Source organism: Myodes glareolus, chromosome 4, assembly GCF_982192425.1.
Source record: "Myodes glareolus chromosome 4, mMyoGla1.1, whole genome shotgun sequence".
Classification (NCBI taxonomy): Eukaryota; Metazoa; Chordata; class Mammalia; order Rodentia; family Cricetidae; genus Myodes; species Myodes glareolus.
Genome location: NC_142029.1, coordinates 39,400,716 through 39,426,588, shown reverse-complemented (window position 1 = coordinate 39,426,588; position 25,873 = coordinate 39,400,716). Strand labels below are relative to the sequence as shown.

The 25,873-nt window shown below is 38.6% G+C and overlaps 1 protein-coding gene across 6 annotated transcripts in view; it reads right to left on the bottom strand.

Moving 5' to 3' along the window:
• Positions 1-25,873, bottom strand: part of Myo6 (myosin VI) — a 146,161-nt gene that overhangs the window by 34,761 nt on the left and 85,527 nt on the right. For all 6 annotated transcript variants that reach the window (XM_048435729.3, XM_048435731.3, XM_048435732.3 and 3 more), the window contains exons 8-18: positions 25,511-25,608; positions 24,683-24,847; positions 22,289-22,369; positions 18,499-18,679; positions 15,025-15,169; positions 12,620-12,777; positions 11,275-11,366; positions 8,636-8,708; positions 7,278-7,405; positions 3,931-4,026; positions 3,487-3,660 (exon numbers count right to left, since the gene is read on the bottom strand). In XM_048435729.3, coding sequence (XP_048291686.3) covers positions 3,487-3,660; positions 3,931-4,026; positions 7,278-7,405; positions 8,636-8,708; positions 11,275-11,366; positions 12,620-12,777; positions 15,025-15,169; positions 18,499-18,679; positions 22,289-22,369; positions 24,683-24,847; positions 25,511-25,608 — 1,391 coding nt within the window. The remainder of the gene's footprint in view (positions 1-3,486; positions 3,661-3,930; positions 4,027-7,277; positions 7,406-8,635; positions 8,709-11,274; positions 11,367-12,619; positions 12,778-15,024; positions 15,170-18,498; positions 18,680-22,288; positions 22,370-24,682; positions 24,848-25,510; positions 25,609-25,873) is intronic.

The window sequence follows — 25,873 nt, the reverse complement described above, 5'->3', positions numbered from 1 at the left end:
CTTGCTGTGAGTAAACTTGTCACTAGAATTTTAAAAACTTATCATGGCACTGACTGAAGACTACAGTCACAAGTCCAAAACTAGCTGACAGAAGCCAGCCTCGGCCTGTACCCCAGACAACTGAAAAGCACATCAACAGCCTCTTTGGAAAGAAAGCAACAGTTATAAATCCCCTCCTTTTAATCCAGAGACAGAGCTTACTGTTTTGCTCCAAAAAAAAAAAAATGGGCATAAGTCAGAAGAGAAGAAGGAAAAATTAAAGCACAACAGCTGAGCAAACAGAAAAGAATGTCCATTAACACAAGCCAAAGACGGGGCAGGAAGCACCCTTGGCAAATCAGGCTTCACATTGGTTTTTATTTAATTGCTTTTAGATTTGATGTTAATTATACGTGTGTGCATGTTGCAGTTACCCTCAGAGGCCAGAGTCTTAAGATCCCCTGGAAGTAGAGTTACATGGGCACGTATATCACCCAATGTGGGTGCTGGGAACAGAACTTGGATCCTCTGCAAGAGTAGTACACACTCAGCCTCTCAGCTATTTCTCTAACCCTTTATATTTTATTTTTAAAGATGCAAATATTTATGTTTATAATCAAATAAGATTTCCACAAAAAAATATTACTCTTCCTATAGCACCACTTACTACCAGTAAGTGGTGGAACATGTTTGGTCCCCATACACTGGCTAACTAAAGTGGTACTGAAATGGAGTGTGGATAACTGAAGTGCTGCTGAGCTGGAGGCTGGAAAACTGAAGCACTACTGAAATGGAGTCTGCTTTGTGTTTGTCTTACACAACTCATTTTTAATTTAATGAACTATTGAAGTATGTTTAAAGTTGAGTCCTTTTAAGATTTCATACCACCCCAGAATGACAACACATGCCTTTAAGCCCAGCACTCAGGAGGCAGAGGCATGCAGATTTTTGTTGAGTTCAAGGATAGCCTGGTATATATTGTGAATTCCAGATCAGTCAGAGCTACATAATGAGACCCTGTTTCAAAATAAAAATGATAATAAAAAGACTTCATTTTAAAGCATATCGCAGAAAAACATATGTGGAATATTTTATTCCTATCACTCAGAGTTTTTGCAGTCAATGTAAAAAGTAGACATTGTTATGGATAAACAGTTACAAGATATTAAATTCCTCCAGTTAAAGGTTATTTATACTGCCTATAATTTTAAATATGCTTTTACTAGCAATAACAGTATATTCATATGAGATGCTGTGTTTTGTTTTCTGAGGAGGGGTCAGATGGTTATGTTACCCAGCCTGGCCCTGAATGCCCAGGCTCAAGTGATCCTCCTTTGTCAGCCTCCTGAGTCACCTGGGACCATAGGAGCCATGACACCACATCTAGCCCATGTGCTATTTTCAAACCAATTAGGCTATAAAATGCTTAATCTGGAATGGAAAAATACCAGGTAAAAATATTGCTCACTGAGTAAATCAAGAACTTCTATAATTAATATATCTTAAACAAAATTCAAACCTTCAAATTCAGCTACCTAAAAATGTTTTAGATTCTTCAATATTTATATTTTGAAAGCTTTATAAAGAAACTTAGCTTGTAGATATCAAGTTAGAGATGCGGGATTCATGCCAATTCTTCCTCTTTTTTTTCTTTGTTTTTGCTGTTTGTTTTGTTTGTCTGGTTTGGTTTTGGCTTTGAGACAGGGTCTCACACAGCTTGAGCTGATCTTGATCCAGCTACCAGAGACTAGCCTTGAACTCCTGATCCTCCTAGTCCTAATTCCCCAGGTCTGGGGTTACAGGAATGTGTCACCAAGCCCAGGTTAGGGCCCATTTCAACCCAGAACGGATTTGAGGAAGTCTGCGCTACTAGTCAGCACCACAGTGCTCTTCACATGAGCAGTTCTCAGCCTGTAGGTTACGATCCTCTGCGGTTGAGTGACCCTTTCACAGGGGTCGCATATCAGATAGCCTGCATAGCATATATTTACATTATGATTCATAACAGTAGCAAAATTACAGTTATGAAGTAGCAAGGAAAATAATTTTATGTTTAGGTTCACCACACATGAGGAACTGTAGTAAAGGGTCAGAGCATTAGGAAGGTTGAAAGCCACTGCTTTATATAAATACTCTTCTTAATTATATCATTTTTAATATTAAAAGTATGCAATTCAAAAGTGGTGTGGGAGAATTGTCTATATTCTGTCAATCATGTTTAAATAAATGCTGATTGGCCAGGCAGGAGGTGTAGGTGGGAAAACCAGACAGGAAGTGGAAATGATGCAAGGAGAGCAGGAGACTTCTGGGGAGGAGGAAGTTGATTCCTCTCACTCCTGCCCAGGCCACCAAAGCAGCAGGATGTGAGCTGCCCCACTGAAAAAGGTACAGAGCCACATGGCTAAAATAGATCAGATAAATGGGTTAATCAAGATGTAGGAGTTAGCTAATAAGTAGCCTGACCTAATGGGCCAATCAGCATTATAACTTATAGAGATCTCAGTGTGATTTTTCTCTGGGACTAAACAGCTTGGGGGCAGGGCGGGAAAGAAACCCCCAAACAAGCAGGCTCCCCTCATGTTACACAAAAGGCAAAATGTAGTTTTATAGGAAATACAATGATAGTTACTGAAAATATATAGAAAATTTGATTATATTTCTTTGTTCCATATATTACAATTATTTATTAAAGGGTTTTAATTTTTACATCTATGTAATAAATATAAGCAATATTGAACAATAATTACAAACAATTAGTAGCATTCTATCACTAACACACACCTTGTTTTAAAACATTCCTTGTTAGATTTTAAAAAATTAATTTCTGATTCAAAATTAATAAAATAAATTATTCTTTAACATGAAATAAGTGAATTTAAGCGTCTCCCACCCCAGAGCACTTCTCTTTTCTAGAAGTTATCAAAGCCTTAACCACAGTTTACTGTAACACACATGCCCATGATGCCGTGAGAGGAAATGCATTGACAATGAATCACAAGCTGAACCGTGGACTTGAGACAGGCGCTTTAACATAGTAGCCATGCTGTGCACAGAAGTCTGTGAAGGAGATCATTTACCTGCAGCCCCGGGATGTGCCTGCTTTTCCTCTCAACTCAACTAGTCCTCTCTAGCCATCCCGAGCTGAACTACTGCAGCTAAACAAAACTGTTGAATGAGGAAGGAAACAGAGAACACATGGGAAAGAGAAGGTTTGAAGGTCACCCAGGCAGTATGCAGAAGTAAGAACATTAGGAAGATTAATCAGATAGGCTGTGTGCAACACAGTCTGAAAATATAAGCATTTCTGTATACTCTGCTACTACAACCACAGTTAGATCGTACATACAAGCGTTGATAAGGCAGGGTCTTCTCGTGAGACATGCCTGGGGCACTTCCATGACCAACGTTATCCACTTCACAATATAAAACAATGGTTTTTATTTCAAATACAGCCCAAACATACCACAAAAACCAAAAACCCTTCAATTAATTATTTAGCACAAATACCTTAAACTTGTTTCCCACACTGATGAAGCTGAGTTTTCCTGCCTTTTGCTTTGTATCTTTGCTGTTATTTGTGGATGATTCGAATAAGGCCCGTATAAACTTATCCCTAGATTCGCAAATCAAGGATTCAAGAGACATATGTAGTGCGTCATTATTTTTCTCCACAAACTGGGTCTGAAAAAAAAAATCAAATAAAATGCTTCCATCTGCCTTGTGATAAACATCCCCTAATCAAGTTCTGTCCTTGGAATTTTCTAAGAAAACGTAACTATTCTCTTTCCCTACTGACCATGAGAGCCCACCACGTCAATGTGAGTATTTTGCACTTTGAGGGTGACTGGCGCATCAAGGAACTGAATTTCTGAAACTGTTCAGGTTTAAATGCAGGGCAGTGTGGCTCAGCGTCACCTGCTTTCTCCCGAGCAATGGCAATGCTGCACTCACCGTCTCGTAGCACACTGCCCCTGCGAAGTGCCGGATGATGAAACCCTCGTCGTCTCTCAGGTTCCTGTGGACCGCCAGCTTAGACTTCCTGGGAATCTAAGGAAAAAGTACAGACGGAAGTCACCGCCTCACCAAAACAGTCAGTCACATTCCTTAGACAATGCCAGATACAGAGTAATGAAAGTAATAAAAGAATTTTACATTTTTCATAATTACACTACTTTTAAACGACAAATACACTTTAAAGTACTTGTGGGATTTAACCAACAGTTACTTATGCCTTAGTGAAAAAAAAATTGTTAAAAAACCAAAAAATACAAATATGTACACCTGCTCTAGAGGAAACATTTACACATGCCTGTCACATTAAAACATAGACACATGCCACACATAAAATGTGTATGTAAAACTCCTACATGCAAAACATATACACATACACATAAAATATATGTACACATGCCTGCAACACAAGAAAACATATACATATGCATACCTCCTACACACAAAATATACACTCACATACCTGCCATACAATAAGTATACACACATGCATACCTGCCACACACAAAACATATACACATGCATGCCTGTCACACACAAAACATACATACATGTATGAATGCCACCCATAAAACATAAACACACACCTGCCACACAAAAAACATACACACGTGCCACACACAAAACATATTCATGCATGAATGCCACACACAAAATATATACATATGGATGAATGCACATACAAAACAAATACACATTCATGGCTGCCACACACAAAAACTTGGTTAAGGGTGCTTCCTATCCTTCCAGAGGACTTGAGTGTGGCTTTCAGCACCCATGTCTGGCAGCCCAAAACCACTGCATCTCTATATGACCTGACATCTTTTTCTGGACTCTGCAGGAACTACCCTGATGCGCACGTATTCACCCAGGGACACATATAAAAATAAAATCTTTTTAAAAGTAAAAGTTTATTTGAAAGCAAACACCAAACAGAATTGCAAATTTTCTAAAATTAACCACCTGCTTCTAAAGCTTAGTCTTCATACTCATCAGAATCACTCAGAGGATTTAAAACTCCCTTACCCCATGGTATTTAGATAGGCTGATTCTGAAGTGTGGCCAGGAAGAAAACCACGAGATCAGCACAGGACATGTCTGGTGCCTCAAACCAACCATTCTAACACTCTACACAGTGAGCCTAGAACTACTTCAAGTAAACTATGCCATTTTAGGGTGGCAACATTTAACTACAGTATCGCATATTTGAATTATTTAAACTTTCCAAAGTACTTCCACATATGTGATCACATCTGTCTCTAAAACTAACCCAAGGGGAAGGAGACTGTACCATTAAAAATGGACAGACTAAGCGGTGGGACCCAAGGTCTGAGCTCTTAGAACAGAGAACAGGCAATCACTCAGGAGCCAGAACGGAGGTTCTGCTGCCATACCACCTTGCCTGCCTCCAAAGCCATCAAGCCTCACATGCCGTCAATGCATGCTATCCACCTCCCCTGTCTGTCTCTCATCTGTAGCATAAGGATACTAATAGGATTAAATAAAGTCATTCAAGTAAAAGCACTGGGGCAATGCATAGTGTTCCATAAAAGGCCATCACACTTAGTTATTAAAAAAAAACAGCAAAACTAATGGCCTATGTAAATCAGGATTTATTGCTTTTTTCTTTCTTGTTCTCCCTGAGAAAAGCAGCCGGGCCTCATTCCTGATGCTTGAGTTTGCTGTCTTTAACTTACACACCTCTGGGATTTCTCTGGGCACAGTTATATTGACTGAGATCAGCGCTCTTTGTGAGGCAACCATGCATCATAGGCCGCACATCAAACAGCCATTAAACAAGCAAGACTGGTTATGCAGCTTCAATATTAGCAGAAGTTTTGTAAAGAAGACATATTTTTCTGCATTTTCCCACTAAAGTACTAGAAGCAGGCTGCCCACTACACTAACCCCTGGGGGCATGTAAGAACTGTGGGCTAATAGAATAGGTGGTCTGAGGACCTGAACACGAGTTTATCCAGTAAGCCACTGAATCTATACCCCACTGATGTTTTGTCAGTCTTTTTATTGGATTTTAAATTGTCTTTGCCTCTCTTTTAACGTATTAATGGGTCTGTAGTAACATGTGGTGTGTGTATGCACTGTCATTTTGTTAATAAGGAACACAAATGAGCATCTTTGTTGCCATTCATTTAAGCAGCTTGACTCATCAGTAGCAGTGACCACTACACTATTTCACAACTTCAAAACACACACGGTTAGGGGAGGCACTTGCCAACTTGTACCCTAAGCCCTAAGCAACTCTACGTAGCTTCTCTTGTTTCTTTTTCTGTCTTCTTTTGAGGGAAGTGGGGAGAGCCCTGCTGCTCTTCTCCCTGCCACAAAGCAGCATCTACCTTCCCAACTGGAACTCAAGTCAGCATTTCTGTGCTGGTCGGACTTTGTGCACTCAGGGTGAGGCTACGTCTGCACTGCCTCAGGAGACGATGGCTGAGTGGAGGGACAAGAACAGAATTGGAGGAACACAGAACACTGTCTAAACAGCCACAGAGAACAGCTCCACTTTTACTCCAAAAGGACTTAAGAGCCAATAGCAGCTCAGCAATCTGGGCACTTATGTGGTGCGGGAGAATTGTCTATATTCTGTCAATTATGGTTTAAATAAACGCTGATTGGCCAGTAGCCAGGCAGAAAGTATAGGTGGGACATCCAGTCAGGAAGTAGAGGTGGGACAATGAGAACAGGAGAATTCTAGGAAGGAGGAAGTCCATTCCTCCGCAGTCCTGTCCAGACACCGAAGAAGCAGGATGTAACTTGCCCCAGTGAAAAAGGTACTGAGCCATGTGACTAACACAGATAAGAATAATGGGTTAATATAAGTTATAAGAGCTAATACGAAGCCTGAGCTAATGGGCCAATCAGTTTAGAACTTATGGAGACCTCTGTGTGATTTTCTTTGGGGCTTACCACCTGCAGGAACCGGACAGGACAGAAAACCCAACAAGCAGGCCCTCATGTTACACTTATGTCTCCTCTTCCCTCTACACAACCTGATCTTCCTACCAATGCAGCAGCATTTCCCTCTCTGGGTGCATGAGCTACTGCACTGAGCTAAAGCTTTACTCTCAAATATGTGTGTGGGCCACATGTGTGCACGCACACATACTTTATGGCCATCTATAGGAAATGTTTGCTGGTTATACCCTACTTGCTCTAGTTGTTGGGTAACTTTTGACTCTAGCTGTTGGCAGTATCTGAAATCTAGTGCTGTTGTTTGCTTAACAATTTCTTTCCCCAGAAGAAGCTCCATTTTGGAATGGCAAACTCACAGAGAGTCGGAAATGGTCCTTGTGCTTCTGATGAACCGCAGATGTGAAGTGCTGGTCACTTGGCTGGGGAAGACGATTTTCTTCATCTAGAATATCCAGGATTCCCACTAATTTCACTTCAATTAAATCTATTTCAAGATATCAAAACATTCATAGTGTGGATCAATATTTTAAAAAATATTTACTCCACTTCAAAAAGTATTTGGAAACAAGGTAAGAGTGAATGATGAACATATTCTATTGAGTCTAGAATTGGCAGAGTTTTCATTTCAAATAGAACCATTTATTTAAAGGTAATATAATAGTTTTAATACAAGTTTTGGAAAAACAACTTCACAAAGAAAGTGACTATTCAGGTCCTGTATCTATGGTCCCAAGAAAGTCACAGAAGGGGGTGAGGGACTGTAACAGTCAGAATGCCAGCAAGTCTGCTGTGAAGCTGTCTCTCCTAGAAATAGCTGCATAAACAAGACTAGAACAGTAGCAATATAAGCAGATATATTAATGTAGATGGGGAAAATTTTGTGTGGTTCCACTGCTAGACAAAGAACTACAGACCGCTAATGAGTTCTGGAAGGAGAATTAGCCTCTCCCAGAAGTAAGTCCCCTTATTCATTGCCCAATGAAAAGTAGTCAGCCTTGAAACAATATAATACATACAAACAACAAAATGGACTAGCGGGTTGTGTGTGTGTGTGTGTGTGTGTGTGTGTGTGTGTGTGTGTGTGTGTGTAGATGTACATGTATAACAAAAATAAAGAAAGAAGTTTATCATCTTGGCATGAATATGGTTCACAGACATACGAACAGGCAAAATATCCATGCAAATAAATATAAATAAATAAATAACAGACAAAGGGGTAGCTGGAAGGCAATGGGGTAAGGTTTCTTCCTTGACAAACTCAAAGAAAAGCAGAGGTCCTGTTCTGCTGTGACACAATAGTATCTAGATTTAACATGGAATGTCTAAAGCCAACTTGCAACCAGTGAGAGAATCAGCCAGTCCACAGAAGAAGACAGAACCAAGAGACCCAGACAAACCTCACCAAACTAGGTACTTCATAATAGGAGCTGACATAGCTGTCAGCTTGCTCCCTGGAGCTCCTCTTACCCAGTTCACAAAACAACCTTCTAACTAGTAAAATGCATATCACAATAAACAGAGATTTTTAAGAAAACTTTCAACAAAGCTGATAAAAGTGTCTTTCCAGGAAGAGTACTAAAAAAGTTGACCTCCCCAAGGCCACAGTCCCAAATCCTATAACTAGTGTCTAGACCACAGAACACAGAGATGTTCGCAGGAAATGCATTCATGGTCTCTCCCATACCTCCCAAAGGCAGAATAACAGTACCCGTACCTATGCAGTCCTGATTGTCCACGTAATGCACTTCATTAACACCAAGGCCCTCTTTCTGATAGAGTTCTTGCTCCTGTAAATCAAATGTTATAGTCATCAACATGGAAATACTGTGCAATGTAAAATGTCACTGGTGTAATTTCTACCCAACAGTTACTGGTTAAAATATAAAAGTTTTACCCACAGGTATAGCCCTAAATGGCTTGCTGAAAATAAAACCAAGTTTGAATGCTTGTAGCCAAAACCAAAATCAGGAAAATAGCACATAACTATAAATGGATGCAGAGACTCCACAGTAAAATAACATAAATAATTCAGAAGAATGTTATATCAATAATATCTCAATGAAAATATATTCTCTATATGTAAGGTCAGTATCTTTTTAAAATAATTTTTGAATATTTTTTTATCATATGGGTTGGTATAGCAGGTCCTTCTATGTGTTGCTTTCATTGGTTGAATAAAGAAACTGCCTTGGCCTTTTTGTTAAAGCAACACTTAGGTAGGTGGAGTAGACAGAAGTGAATGCTAGGAAGAAGGGCAGAGAGAGAGCTGCCATGGAGACACCAGATCAGACATGCTAAATCTTTCCCAGTAAGCCACGACCTTGTGGTGACATACAGATTATTAGAAATAGGTTGAATCAAGATGTGAGAGTTAGCCAATAAGAGACTAGAACTAACAGGTCAGGCAATGTTTTAATTAATACAATTTCTGTGTGATTATTTCGGGGCTAAGCTAGCCAGGCAGCCGGAACAAACAAAGGGCCCCACTTTCCCTACAGCAATGGGTAGCCTATACATTGAACTTAAGCTAAGTTATAATATTTTTTTTCCTTCAATGGTTAAATATTTCTTCTCACAACCTATACCAGAGGAGTTTCCTCGCATTCTAGAAAGCACTATCAACTTGGACCCAATCTGAATTTAAAATTAATGTGTATACGTAAAGGACTGTAATAAAAGCAAGCATAAAGATAGTGCACCCTGTTTACATGGTTCCTATTTCTACATAGAGTGAGAGCTGGGTTGGTATGGAAAGGGAGCATATGGCATATTAAAAACAATGCAAGCAAGTGTGGTTGTACCACAAAGGAAGCATTAACGCAGCTGAATAGATCGTAAACACTGTCCTACAGGGAAATACTTGCTTTACTCATTTGCTTATGCTGTGACTGATTAACTACAGCCTACTTAAAAATGGACAAAAGTTGCAATGTGACAAAGAACCTGCAAAGACAAAAACAATAAAATTTTGAGGAAAAACAGTTGAGATTGGAATGAGGGGAAAAAACAAAACTACATTTCTCAGCTCAGATACGAGGAATGACAATGCTGTTGCAAAGTCCAGGGTGTGGGCCAACAGCCAGTGAAGGAGATTCAAGCCTAGAGAAGCTGGGAAATGCCCCCAGACCCGCCTTCTTCATCTGAACAATGTAGGGCTGCCTTGGAGAAACTTTCTAGTCCCTCTCTTCTAGCATCTTCAATCAGCACAGCCTGTCTCAGATGGTACAGAGGGAGGAAAACAAAGGCATTGGTATAAAAGATTGGAGAACTCAAGTTTAAAGGGAGAAAATAATGAGCCTTGGAACAAATCAATCTATCCAAAGCTAACTTTGCTTGAGTAAACTGTAAAGAATCATAAAATAATGGTGTGGATCATTGTTTGTATTCTGTCAATTATATTTTAAATAAACGCTGATTGGTCAGTAGCCAGGCAGGAAGTATAATCAGGACAACCAGACAGGAAGTAGAGGTGGGTCAATGAGAACAGAAAAATTCTGAAAAGAGAAAAGTCCATTTCTCTCCAATCCTAATCCATACATACACACACACACACACATACACACACACACACACACACAAGAAACCAAGATGTAACTGCCTTGCTAAAAAAAAAAGTACCGAGCCATGTGGCTAATATAGACAAAAATAATGGGCTAATATAAGTTATAACAGTTAATAAAAAAAACCTGAGCTAATGGGCCAATCAGTTTATAACTAATATAGACCTCTGTGTGATTTCTTTGTGACTTAATGACTTTGAAAACTGGGCAGGACAAAAAACTCAGTAACAAAACAACTTTTGCTAGTCTATTCTGAACATCAGCCATGCCCAGAGTTACATACTGAGGGCAGAGGAAGGAAGTTTCTTCCTGGAGAAAAAATGGCGGCCAGTCAAAGACAGCCCACAGAAGGAGAAGTGCTATCCAGAGGTAACCCTGGTCAGTGGCTGCTCAGAATCTCCTGACTGGTGGCTGTGTGGTGCATAGGGGGAGGACAAACAAGTGGCAGAGCCAACAGAAGCAGACACTGAGAGAACAGCAAAGGCCAAGGCCAGAGATGAGAGCAGGCAGCGGTTTAGCAGGGGCAGGAATATAGACAGCAAATCAGGAGAAAAAACACAAACTGGGCTCACTAGAGAAAGTCACTGGTAAGAAATCACAGACACCCAATTCTGCAAAGATTCCCACTAATTCTTCCAAAGACCCCAAACTTCAGCTGAGCTGCTAGCGCCTGCTGGACCACCAGGCCACTTCACACCAGACCCCATCAGTCAGGGTAATTGCAGCATGACTGTCTTCCTTGAGTTTTAGACAGCTTAATGCAGGTCTTAACCTAAGTGATGACAGTACTCACCTCCTTCAGGATCCTTTCGTTAAAAAACTGTTGGAGTTTCTCATTGCAATAGTTAATACAGAACTGTTCAAAGCTGTTGTGCTCAAAGTACTCTGAAAACATAAAACCAGAGCAGAGTTGTCACCACCCAACAACGACGCTCACTAACTTATCCCAGGATAAAGTGTAGGAACAGTAGTGTCAACGCTTTGATTTAAAATTGGGTTTGCAAAATACATAAAATTCTTTGTTCTGTGTCAGTCCCCAAAGATGTCCTTAACTCAAGACATAGTTTGTTATGTACTAACTCAGAAATACCTTGTTCTGTGAGAACAAAAGCATGTCTGATGACACAGATGTTCTATAGTGAAAAATTAAAACGTGAGAAGTCACCTCTCTCTAACAAATTTCTACAGCACAGGTACTAAAACAACCTAAAGTATAAATGTGATTAAAATCCTGTGTGCTAGGAGATATTATTCCTGCTTAATCGATTACCCAATAATGTTATGATCATAATTTTTCTTCAAGTTAAGGGTTGGATTATGTCTAAAATCCACAAGACAACAAGTGCAACCGGGCGGAGGAGATCACAAATCTACCAAATATAGTCATATCCTCCTTCTCCTCCCCTTTACCCTCTTCTTCTTCCTCCCCTCCTGGCCTTCAGATGGGGAGCATCTCTGTTCCACCACGGTGTGCTGAAAACTCTGAACCCTGAAGCCAGGATAAATACTGCCTTCTTTTGCTTCTCCCTGGTATTGGGTCATAGCAATGGGAAAGGCTAGCACAACAGTTTTAGAGAAAACATTTTTATATTTGTAAAAAATATCAAAGTCAAATATGAGAGCCCACAGTTTTGAATCTGTTCCATCTTGGCTATAGGTCAGAGAATACACACCTATTCTTGCTCCACAAGGTTGAACAAGATGTTCAACCAAAGGTGTGGCTACTGGATGCCTTACTCTTCAAAGGCCAGTCAACAGGATGTTTTGATTTAGGGAGTGGTTACCAGGTGTTCCGAGAAGTAAAGAGGTAATTACAATTTACACTTGCTGTCTCTTTGCATCATGGGAGTCTTGTGCCCTCCCCTTCTGTTATGGGTATATAAAGACTGAGATTAATAAACTTGGGGCTTTTTTGGCTTTTTCAGCTTTTTGTTTTCGGCCACAATATTTACTGGAAGCCCTTCCGACTCTATCTCTTGTCTCTTGTCTATTTAGTTTCTCAATTCACATTCCCCTCCTCTGGAACATAGAGACCCGTCAGGCGGGACACAACAGGTGTTGCCTCAACGTGGGACCTGAAATCGGGGGATCGGAGTGAAGGTCCTGACATACAAGTTAAAAAAGGAAACGATACTTACCAAAGCCAGCAATATCCAGGACTCCAATAAAATAGGACGATGTTTCAAAAGGAAAACACTGATTCACTCTGTTGACCACGTGATCAAAAAGATGGCTGTAGACAGTCTTTGCCAGAGCATCACGGGCATTGTTTGCTTGCTCCACTTTCAGAGGAACCCTGGGGGGAAGGAATATTCCAATGAAAAGTCCGTAAAGTGACAGACTGTGACAATAATGCCAGACACATAAAGTCAAAGTGTATCTGACACACTGGCTGTGAGAAACAGCTGCCAAGCTTCAGGTGAACAGGTAGAGCTAAAATAAGGACAAAATTACAAAGAGACAAACTAAAACTAGACTAAAATATACTATTGGGCAAAAAACGCCCTAAAAAATCATTTAAACCTTCATCTACACCCCACCTTATATACTGAATATGTGAAAATTATTTAGAAAAATAATGTTCATATTTCACTTTTCTAAAACATGAAACAGATTATGTATAATTTAGGGACACTTTAAAGCTTGGTAACTTATTTAACAAAAAAAAATACTGAATCTTAAATTTTGAATTTTCTAATTACTACTGTATGTTGTAGCTCTATGGATGATGATATTCGACACTGTAGACACACGTGCAAACTATTTTCCTCAATAAAATTAGAGCACAATAAAACAAGAGTATCATAGAGGAGAATTCCCAAATGCTGTGCTAGATCCTAAATACCAAGTGAGTACTGGGAAAACACACAAAATGTGCAATTTTTAGTATCTTTAAAAAGTATTCAAGTACGACCTTGGCAGTGGTGGCACACACCTTTAATCCCAGCACTCAGAATCTCTGTGAATTCGAGGCCAGCCTGGTCTATAGAGTAAGCTTCCCTGGTCAGAGTTGTCCTCTGACCTCCACACATGTCCCATGGCACACGTACTTCTCATCTCTCCCCACTACACACAAAATAAATAAAATAAAAAAATCAGACAAAGCATCTGGATAATCAGAGCTGTCAGTTCGCCCGCATCTGGAGTCACCAACAGCATGAGCTGTGGGGCACCCACTGGGGATTTTATTGGTGAGATTGTTTAAAGCAGGAAGACCCACCCTAAATGGCAGTGATGTTAAAACTTAATTAATTGGCTAATTCATTAATTTAGGATATTGTATCTCAAGAAAAAAATGTTTCATAATTTTTGATTGTTGTTGGGTTTTGAGACAGGGTCTTTCTATGGATCAGGCTAGCCTCGAACTTGATGTCATCTTCCTGTCTCGACCCGCCAAATGCTAGGATTACAGGCTTGTGTCTCCCTGCCTGGCTTTGATTTAACTGATAAATATTTTTCTGAGTAAGTCACTTGAGCTCATTGCTGTTGTATTAAAAAAAGGATAGGGACTTGGCTTTTTCCTCAGAAATACAGACCTCGCATTACAGTACCTGAGAATGGTAAGCCTAAATATCAATTTTATTCTACAGTATCCAAAACTAAAATTCATAAAATATATGTTAGTAAGCCAAAACTGTATAATTGTGCACAATCTGAAGTTTTTAAAAAATCTTAGCAGGGGGCTATCTGGGATGACCAGCATGCATGTCCAGGCTGGGTGTGGTGGCTGCATCCGCGACCCCACTGTGGACAGAGTCTCTAGGCCTCAGTGAGCAGCATGCACAGGTGTGGTGACTGCATCCGCGACCCCACTGCGGACAGAGTCTCTAGGCCTCAGTGAGCCTAGCCCAATTGATGAGCTCTAGGTTTAATGAGAAACCGTGCCCCAAAAGATGAGGTAGAGAATGATTGAGAAGGATACCCGCGCCAGCCTCTAGCCTCCACACACACACAAGTACACAGGTACCAAGTGTACAAACTCTGTACACAGCCGCCCTCATGTGTGCAAACATCACACTCACACATAACACAACTGAATAAATGCTTCCTAGGGGACAAGAAACTAAAACAAAAGCTTGGCTAGAGCCTTATTTCTTTCATTTGCAACCTAACTAAGTGCAAAGTGCAGCTTCCTGGACACTCCACAGGCGAGGTACACTTAGGAGGAGTGCAAGCACACACCATTTGCATGGGAAACCACTTCTGAAGAAAATGATCTCTTGCCTCAAACAATCAGATATTTTAAAGCTGACTCACATTTTCCAGCTGTGCCAAAGCAAACCTCCCCTGCCTAATCAATTCCATATCTGTGTCCTGCAGAATGTCTGCCAGAAACAGCTCCACGCTGTGCAAACCCCCACTTATGGGTGTGCTGAACTGCAGTAGCTGGCGGCACAGAATTTTGATCCATCGAGCACAGCTTGAACATTAGAATGGGAAGAATGGATGATGCATAAACATGGACCTTACATCTCAGTGTTTACAAAACACACACGTTTTCCCTTGACAAGTCACAAGGCAGGAGCAGTGTGGTAGAACTCACTTTATAACCGTTCCTTTGGTGCCCCCTGCTGTGGTGAGCATGACTCTCGTGGTTAAACTGACTCGCAGATCATCCTGGTCCAACCCCAGCAGTTCAGCACAATATTCCAAGGACGGGGCGGATTTGTTCTTCAGATTACAGCCACCTAATGGGAATGTTTCAGTGTGAAATTAATAAGCACTAAAGAAACAAGATTACCTAGACTCATTTCTTAGGATTTTATTCACTTCTGTAATATTGTGGGATAGACGAGGCTTACTCCAAACTTTCAAACACGGCTGACTTTTTTTTCATACTTGTTAGATGCCACTACCAACAAGATAAATAGAAAATCCTAACCTGGGGCAAAGCCACAGTGAGAGACCCTTCCTGCCATCAGAGTCACCCACCATTTCTGCCACCTGCTGCCATCTTGAGGCAAAGCTACTCTGGAAATGTCCAGAAATAAACAATTCCTAAGTTTTAACTTGTGCATTCTTCTGAACAGTGACACAGAATCTCCAGCTATTCTGCCAGGTCTATAATCCCTTTCTCTGACAAGTGGACACCACTTGTCCATCCATTAGTTTGCTTAATTGTTTCTCTTTTTTTTACCATATTACAGCATTTTTACAAGAACTAAGTAGTTAACATAAGAAATCCTTTTTTAATCTTGGAAATGCAAAAAATATAAAATAATACAGAGCATTCATGTCACTCCCTAAAAACATTCTCGAAATGTTTTTATTACTGCTATGTTGCTTATTGTGACATTGTTACTGTTATAACAAACTTGTTACATGGGATTTTTAAAACATAGGCAGTCCTAACAGGAATTTTCTATTCTTCCACTAAACAAAACAGTTTTCTAACATTGGGGAGCTTTACAAACATTTATTGGAAAATGAACTTTATGGTAAAACCATTATGAAAGTGCTGAGTTTCTGCGCAAATCACTAATACAATCCTACACTGAATTTTCTAAAAGGAAAGACAAAAAGAACACCTCATTTTTAATTAGCAACAAATGATTTAGATCCAAGGGAAGTCACAGAAAAAAATGAGGATTAATACAACAAAGGTTTAGCTATGAAAATAAAAATGATCTAATGTTTCTCTCACCCCAATCGCCCCTGTATTCTCTGTTTTCTCTCACAACAGAAAGGATTTTCTTTTTTAAGTAGGAGAGAAAACAAGCACATACTGTGTCCCTTCTGGTCACTTAGCATGCTCCAGCTGGTCACACGATGCTTGGGATAGTCTATGTAACTACATGTTCTTCCTCGGGGCAGTGACAAGATAGGAAAGTGCCACTTACCCCACTTCTAACATTCCCATGTACATCGACTATTCTACACTTAATTTTTGTGTATTATTTAGCCTCTCCCACAGCTCCCTTCCTGAAACAATGCTAAAATACAAACAAAATATATGATACAAGATATTTTTCAAAGGAAATTTTCCAATTCCTCTCTTTAAAAAAACTCTAAAGGTTATTCATACATGTTCCAAGTACCTAATTTTTAATGCATCTTCATTTCAGTGACTAATCATCTGTACATTATTGGATTTATTCACTGACTATCTACCAAACACCAATATTCAAACATCTTGTAAATACTTATCTCATTGACTTCTCTTGACAGTGTGACTTGGTGGCTACTATCTCTTTATAGTGAGGAAACAAAGACCCGGAATGGACAAGGTCATAAAAGCACATAGCACATGATGAAAAAATTCGATTGATGGCCATGTGCCCAGCCATTACACCATGCTGTGTCTAACATTATTGACTTCACAGATCACAGGACAATAGATCTGAAAGTCATTGAAGACTGTGTATCTTAGTCTGCTCACTCAGGGGCAGCAAGGCTCAGTGGCCCCAAGGTAATGAGAGACAATTATGACCATCTCCCGAGCCAGTCAGACATGAATACAACCAGGCTTTCCAATCTATTACTTCATTAGTAGTCATGCTCAGTACCACTGTGCAGGTTCCATATCTGCAAAATGGAGTCACCTCTTATCTCATCATTTTTATATGTTTCAATTATGATTATGAAGGATCTTACGCACAGAAGATATCTTCCCCCCAAGTGTTTGGGATCACACTTAGGGCCTCACAAAGGCTAAGAAAGCTGGGTATCATGGCACATACTTGTTACCCCAGAACGTGGGAGGTGGAGGCTAGACAAGCACTTTGAGGTCAGCCTAGGCTATATGAGACCTGTCTCCAAAAGGGGGAGAAAGGTTGCTGGAGAGACAGCTCAGTGATTAAGAGCACTTTCTGCTCTTGTAGAGAACCCAGGTTCAGTTTCCAGCACCCACAAAGTGGCTCACAACTGCCTGTAATTCCAGTTCCATAGGATCTATCACCCTCTTATAGCTCCTATAGGTACCAGGCACATGTGTAGTACATATACACTCATACATTTCAGAAAAAAAACCCACTTCAAATTTTAAAAATAGGGAGAGATAGAAAAAGGTGAGGGCTGGGGAAGTACTCCATCTACAGTGAGGTAATCATGAGTCCAACACATTGTTTCTTTAATGGTCTTCCCTGCTTTCTCTGAGGCCCCCTTTCTATATGTATACTATTACTAGAAATTGTACTTTTTAAAAAGCACTTATGGATTATCTCATTTTGCAAATGAATACAGCTGTGGGATCTGACACCAAAGCCCATAGTATTGGCTGCTGTGTTAAGTGATGCTTCAGGCTCTTAAGGCATCCTTGGTGTAAGTTTCGAGCAAAATATATTCATGCAGGGCTAGTAAATGTTTTACTCTATGGGAGAAAGTCGTAAGTGTTTTGGCTTCCTATGGCAAAATCTCCAAGGAGCACAGCTTTGCCCTGGAGCACGCATGCTGGCACAGACAATACATAGGCAATGGGAGGAGCCATATCCCACTAAAATTTTACTTACAAAAACAAATGATGGGCATGATTTGTCAATTCTACATTCAGGTATCAAACTTGTAATTATATATTCTATAGTCAGGTATCAAACTTGTAATTATATATTCTATATTCAGGTATCAAACTTGTTTCTATAGAAATGAAAACATTAAAACTAAAAAGTTACTATCTTGGTTGAATTTAAATACTTTTGAGCTTCCATAAGAATAAACTTTTATTTTTATCTGCGACTAAAGAATAGGCTGCTGTATATTAAATTACCCCAATTAACTTATTCAAGCTTAGATCTATGAAACAGAGAGAGTAAAAACATATATTAACAGATAAAAAAATATTCCATTAAGTATGAAAAGTACAATATTAGCTGGAAATTTTTTAAGTACAAATCACATAATAGCTTCTAATTTGTTCAAAACAATTTCTCCATCTGCCAGATCACCACACAACAGAGGATGGCCCAGAAATTTGTTCTAATTTTAGCAAACCTATACACAAATGACAAAACATTCATATGGCTAGGAAATGACAAACATTATACTCAATTTTATTCCTTAGTTAAAAATGTAAAGAAACAACCTGAAGTGCTTCCGGCTTCCTCAAAATCAATATTTCCAAGGTGCAGGACACCAGCTACGACTCGGAACAGATCAAGTTTTTCTTCATCATCCAAACCAATCTTTTTCATGGCTGTGCACATCCTAATAAAATCTCCATGGTCATCTAACAGAGGGTCTTTCAGGGAACCTGCCTTAACATACTATAAAGCAAGAGGGTATCAACTGACTGGTCTTTACGTGATTCAGGTAAACTACAAGCTACAACAGAAGGTCTGTTAATGCAATATACAACATGCAAAAATAAAATCTGTCAACAGAAAATTGTAAGCATTTGAACACGTTCAAAAACAGAATGGTATATAAAGGGTATGCAAGAGCTCTCTGTACTATTTCTGAAATCTTGATGTGAACCTACAACTTTTTTCGATGGAATAAGATGCTCTGCAGCTAAAGTAAGATGCTAAGACTAACGTATTGTAAGTTGAGGATATGAGATAAACACAAATTAGTGAAAAGGGAGAGAATGCTGGCTGAAATGAAGCAACAGCCTCAGATCAAAAAAAAGAAAGAAAATAGTAATAAATATGCTCACTCATCTGTCTCTGTTAATCCACAATTTACACAATGAGAAAATGTTCCATGATAACCCATGTTATTATGTAGGTTATAAATATATGCAATTTCACCAATTAAAAATAAATATGAAAAATAGGGCAAGTGAAAAGAATTATAACAAATAATTTAATGTGCCAATAAGCATGGCACTATGCTAACTACTGACAATTATATCATATAAACAGGCAAATCGAGACAAGACAACAGCATCTCCATGGCCTGAAAAAATAGTCCTGTAATTTTTCTATATTGTATGTATGAGATGAGGTGAGTTAATTCCAGGAATCCATGGAATGGCTCTCTGAAAGAGAGAGAGAGAGAGAGAGAGAGAGAGAGAGAGAGAGAGAGAGAGAGAGAGAAATCTGTTTTCTCTCCTAAAAATAATTTGTATTCATATGTTAGGATCTAGCAAACTCAAACAGAGAACGAAGAAACTTAGGCCTGCAAAGCAAAAAGATTAACCAAAAGAGAAGTTACTAGACACAGAAAAACTGATCTAGGAATTTTCCAGAACTTGGGCATTAAAAGCTAACACTAAAATAAGGAAACTCAGCATCAGAATTAATGAGGATTAAAGCTGTCTGATGTTTTCTTCTCCCAGCATGCAACTGCTTCTCGTGTCCCAGCATGCAACTATTTCTCGAGTTAACAGTCTGCCTGCTTTTCACACGGTGCTTTAAATGTCTGATTGTGCACCAGATTTCTGGAAAATGTCTAGAAAAGGAAATTCTATTTCATTCTTTAAAAGAAGCAAAAGCAACAACCGCATGCAAAGTTTAAAGAAACACTATCATGCAGAATTTTTAGTCTTGCAGCTGAGCATCTGCATCATTTAAATACTGTTTTCTAATCAAGTCTTCATGAACATATTGACTTCACGGCAGACTGAAAATCCTGCATTCTCCTAAAATTTGCACACAGCACAAAGACACCCAGACAGAATGAAGCAAAGCGTTTAATTAGTCAAAATGATCACCTCGTCCTCCTGACAAAGAAGACATAAAAAGTAATTTAGATATATTAATACACTGTTCACCTTTATATATTATACACATGTACATTCTCTTTCAGTGATGTAAGATTTCTGATAAAGCATTCCCACTCTAAAACATGGAAGAATGACGTTTTCCTCCTTGCAGAGTGCCTTCTACTCTCTGGAGGGTAAGCAGCTTTCTCTTCTCTCTACTGCTTTTTCCTATGCCTTAGCATTTTTATTTGTTTTCCCTGCAGGACCACGACAATTGTCCTCAATGTGTTTTGATTATCTTAGTAGAAAGACTATAACTTATATATCTTGATGGCATCTATAAAAACATAGTCTCTTACGATTCAGTAAAATAAATGCTGTAATAAATGTTGATGTTGCTTCCAAAAGTCTCAGCCATGCTATAACATAAAGTTTACTCAGATATCTATGTCTAAAATAACATGTCAAGTATTAAACTAAACAAGTATTAACTACAGTTTCATGTGTTCATAATTTGAAATGAGAATTGTATTTTCTTTCTATACATTTATATTAATGTATTTTACACATAATTTATCTTACCCAGCCTGAGTAAAGTCAAAACATCTGATTGGCAAGTGTAGAACCATTAAAAACTGGTAATAGTAAAAAGATACTCAGCTGACATAAATATTTTTAAAAATAATAGAGTCAAGATTAACTAGTACAATAACCAATCCTGATTTAGTTTTCATAACTTAAGTGCATGGTTCAGACCCAATACAACTGACTACTTGAATTTGTGGGTGAAAATGTATAAAAGTTTAAAATTCTTAAACATTTAATGTTTTTAAAATAATAATTACATAATTCTTAGATTATTTAGTGAGACCAAAATATGTGGTTGATACAACAAAACTATAATATGTGAACAGCCTTTCACAAGAATGCTTAAGGTATTTACTATTTCAACTCTTTCTTCTGTAGACAATAAATTAAAAAGCATACTTTATGCTTTCTATTGGGATGTTCCTGCAAAGGCTCATGTGTGAAGACTTGGTTCCCAATGCAGCAGTATTCAGAGGATGGCTCTGGGAAAGCGACTAGATCATAAAGACTATGTCCTCGCCAGGAGATTAAGCCATTGGTGGGCTCAAAACGTGATGGGCTAAACTTGGCTGACTGAACGAGAGGTCTTGTGGTCTTTACCTTGCCCCTGACAAACACTCTCTCTCTTTCCTTTCCTCTACCTCACCTCCCATTCACTTTTGGCCACCACGAAGTGAGCAGTTTTACCTAACCACCTACCCTTTATTGTGAATTCTGCCTCACCATGGCCTAGAATCATGGTGATCACTAACTTGTTGTAGAATAATACTTTAATTATGTACAGGTGTGTTACACTGTTTTATGTCGCATTTGTTTAATTATGTAAAGATGTGTTGCTGTTTCACCTTGCCTGCCTAAGGCACCTGAGTGGGCTAATAAAAAACTGAATGGCCAATAGCTAGGCAATAGAGGGATACACAGGGCTAGAGGGAAGACAGAAATGTAGGAGCAATCTAGGCCCTGGAGAAGACGGAGAAAAGAAATCGAAAAAGAAAGAAAGGGACACACTTGGGGCCAGACATCCAGGCAGCAGACAGACAGACATGGAGGAAGCAGGAAAGTAGGACACAGAGAATGAAAGAAAGGTAAAAGCACCAAGGCAAAACATAAATGAAGAGATACAGGTTGATCTAAGTTAAAAGAGCAAGTGGAACAAGCACAAGCTAAGGCCAACAACTCACAACTAATATTAAGTCTTTGTGTCATGGTTTGGGAGCTGGTTGGTGGCCCAAAGAAAGTCTATTAAAATTAGTCATGGACTGAAATACAAAATCAAGAGCAAAAATAAATCTTTCCCACTTTAAGATAATTTGCTCATATATTTTGTCACAATAGTAGAAAGCTTACATATAAATATTCTTACTTAGCAATAGTAATATCAGAGTAGGTTGCTAAAATATGGTGATTTCTAGGAAATTTCATAGTATAGAAATTCAAAAAAAGAACATGAGGAAAGCAATGCATTTTGGCCCAAAGAGAACGGGAGTGTGCTGTTCTATATATGACAGAGGATTGGAGCGTCACACCACAAGAGAGACTTGGATCACCGTACAGTTTTAAACCATAAACCCGAAAGCAAGAAGTTCATTAGCAAATATTTTTACATTAAATATTTTAATTAAAAAATAATTTACTGTACCTCAGGACTTTTTCGGTTCTGTAAAATCTGCTTGTCAGTTTCTTTGTTAGCGAAGTACCTAGTGCAGCCTCGGTTTAAATACTAAGACAAAGAATTGATGGTACAATTAACATGGGATCCACTGGGAAAGAACAGGGCTACATAGTGAATTCAAGGTCAGCCTGGGCTACATAATAAACCTCTACCTTGAGGAAACAAACAAAAACTAGAGACCAGAAGGTGAAATTTAGCAAATCAGGATTAACCTACTATGAAGCAGAAGGCCCTGGGATTAATCTCAAGAACTGCAAAAACGTGAAGATCTAGGGAAGAGACAATTTCTTCTAGCTTTGCAATGGCAAGAGTGGGTACCTATCCTTGCCATCTATTGTCATTCTATGCCAACTTTCTTAATATTCCAGTTTTGCCTGATTGCACCAAATGGTTCCAAAAAGTACATAAAAGTATTTTTAGATTTATAATAATGTTGAGCATTTTTAACTTTATTTTGCAGGATCCATGCATAGTTAATACAAATATGTTAAGCCAGTAAATCTCTAAATTATGAGTCTGTTTGGATAAAGTAATGACAAAAAAAGTTCAGCCATTTTGAAAGCATTCGTGCTATATGCCTTTGTGTTTATAATTTAATCAGTAAATTATAAGGACAGAGTATTTTTTTTAAAAAAATCTGATGAAATTATTAAAACACCTTCATATAATTTACAGTGAATATATATTTGGGGAATGGGATAAAGGTATGGTTGTTGTAACATGACACCTGCCATCACTGGGACTGCCTAGAGGAAATGAAATCCATCCTGGTGGTCCATACCACAAAGGCAGGAAAATCTTTGGTTGCTTTTGGTAGCTGCCCTTGTAGAATGCCCTCCCTGTGCAAGGAAAGGCTGTAACTTCTGATCCCGAAATGGTACGCTCCCAAGCCTCCACACAAAAAAAAATACTGCATTAAAGTCGTAGTCATCACTTGACTTTCTGGCCAGCTAAGTGTTGGCAAAATCTAGACATATATCATAATTCATGGGATTTCTAGCAACTTGTATTTTTTAAAAAAAAATCAAAAAAATGCCTCGTCTGTTTTCATGAAGATATGATAAGCAATTAACTTCAAATTCCAATTATGTTGAGAATCAGAGATCAGAAGAGGAAGGATGTGAAATCCCCTCAGACTGGCATTACAGATGGTTGTAAGCCATCATGTGGAGGCTGAGAGCTGAACCCAGGTCCTTTGCAACAGCAGTCAGTGCTCCTAACTGTGGTGCAGCCTCTCCAGCCCCCCACCACCATACTATCAAGCATCAATTCTTCCACCAGGATTTTCAAACCCATAATTATCACAGCATTGGGGGTGGGGCAGGCATGTATAGTTTCTTACCACCCATCATAACAGTCAGACAATGTGTGCATTTCCACCACATTCTAATTTGCCCAGGGACAGGATAATGCCTTGTTTATCTTTTAATCCTGGCACAATGTCTAGCACCCAATAATCAGCAATAAGTATTTATTGTTGAATTGTACTAAGGGGTATAATGATGCATTCTTTATTAACATTGGTTCAGTGATCTCAGCTTTTACAGCTACATTAAAGATAATTTTAAGGCTAGAATTACAGAACCTTATAAATTTTTAATTGGGTTTAAATTAATAAGGTTTTAAACATCTGTCCTTTTACCTACTGAATTACATACCTTCTCATATACTGTTATACATGTTGAGAATCACTTATCTCAAGTATTGTGAAAAGTGATTGAGATTTCAGAGTTGCTTACATTTCAGTGTATTTGCATAAGCTTTCATTTTCCAACTGAGCATCACAAATCTAAGACTACAAAGACCAGTGCTTGAGATTTGGGGGTTTCATATCAGAGATACTGAACTCATGATAGACTTCCAAATCTCAACAGAGATCTCATTGGCAAGACTATAGTTCTAACACATCATTAGTTACATCTCAGGTATCTATGGGAGATGCATAGAATCGATGTCTTGGGCCCTTTTGGATACTAGATACCAAAGTTTACAAACCCTTTAAAACAGCATCACACTTCTACATGATCTACATATACAGCCTACCAAAACCTTAAAATTACATGAAAATTGTTTATAATCCTTACTGCAATATAAATGCTCTGTGAAGGAATACTGTCCCTTGTTGTTTAGTAAAACAAGAATAATAGGGAACTAATACAAGCTCAGTATAGATGTATTCTTTATCATCCCAAGTATTTTCAATTCATGATTAGTTAAGCCTAAAATGTATAATCTGCACTGTATTTGATTTACTGTAAGTTATGTACAAATACAACTAGGTATCAAAATACAGTGAGTTTTGGCACTGAGAGGGTAAACAATTCACAAACTTCATGCAAAATTTATTTTCCTTCAACTTACCCGAAAATTATCTGGGGAACTCAAGTGAAGCTTCTCCCTAATGTCTTCTGAAGCCCCAGCGCACAACCTGTAAAATATATGGTAATTGCGCTCCTCCTTGCCTTGAACACAGATCCTAGACTTCTCTAGGAGATAGTGAGAAACAAATCCTCCAACAACTGAACTCTAAAAGACAAAAGAGAAAATAGATTCTTGCATTTATGGGATTGAAATACAACTTGATGTTCATTTTATCTTTTTCTAATAAACATTTGCTTATCAAAGAAGTTAAAATATTTAGCAAATACTGCAAAGAAATATCTAAAGTGTAAGCTTTGAGTATTTCTACAGTTCATCCTTCATTTTAAACACTGTTATCCAGTCTTCACACTGATCCTTTCAAGCTTTGGAGCCTCTGCAGCATCAGAACTGACTTTGTGGTGGGCCCACAGATGGGTGCCGAAGGTTCTCATATTGAATCACCCTCACCTCATGCTGAGAAGACACTAACTGCCCTGACGTCATCGTTACAGACCACACGCACCCACAAATACACATATCACTATTATCATGCTGCACCCCATGAACACATATATTATCACGTTATCAAAACAACAAAAGGCTCAAATATGAAAAAAATTAACTACAAAGCTATGATTAATAATGCAGCCAAATCCAACATTTTGATTTTAAACTGATAGAAATTCTGAAGTCATTGTAAATACACACATAATAATAATTACAATAATAATAATCTCAGAAAGGGCTGTACTAATTCCAATTCTAATAAGACCCTTACACTTGCCACAAACATTTCCCAAATGTATTCCACAAGCAACTTTCATTTACCTTTTCATTGAAATGAATTTCCACAAATTTTCCAAATCGACTGCTGTTATTGTTACGAACAGTCTTTGCATTTCCAAAAGCTTCCAACAGTGGGTTAGCTATCAAAAAAGAAAAGAAAATATTTCATCAAAAACATCACAAGAAAGGCATGAAGAAAAACTATGGAGCAACATATATATTACATCTCCACAGGGGAAAAATTGGGGGGAAATGATGGAATAAATGCTTTCAGAAATATTAATATGGAAGAATTATCAAGTAATGTCAAATTCCACAAGTGTTAAGTGTTTGCCCACCGTCCTGGTTTTACTTTTGATTGACAAGTGGACAGGATCTAGGGTCACCTAGGAGACAAGCCTCTGG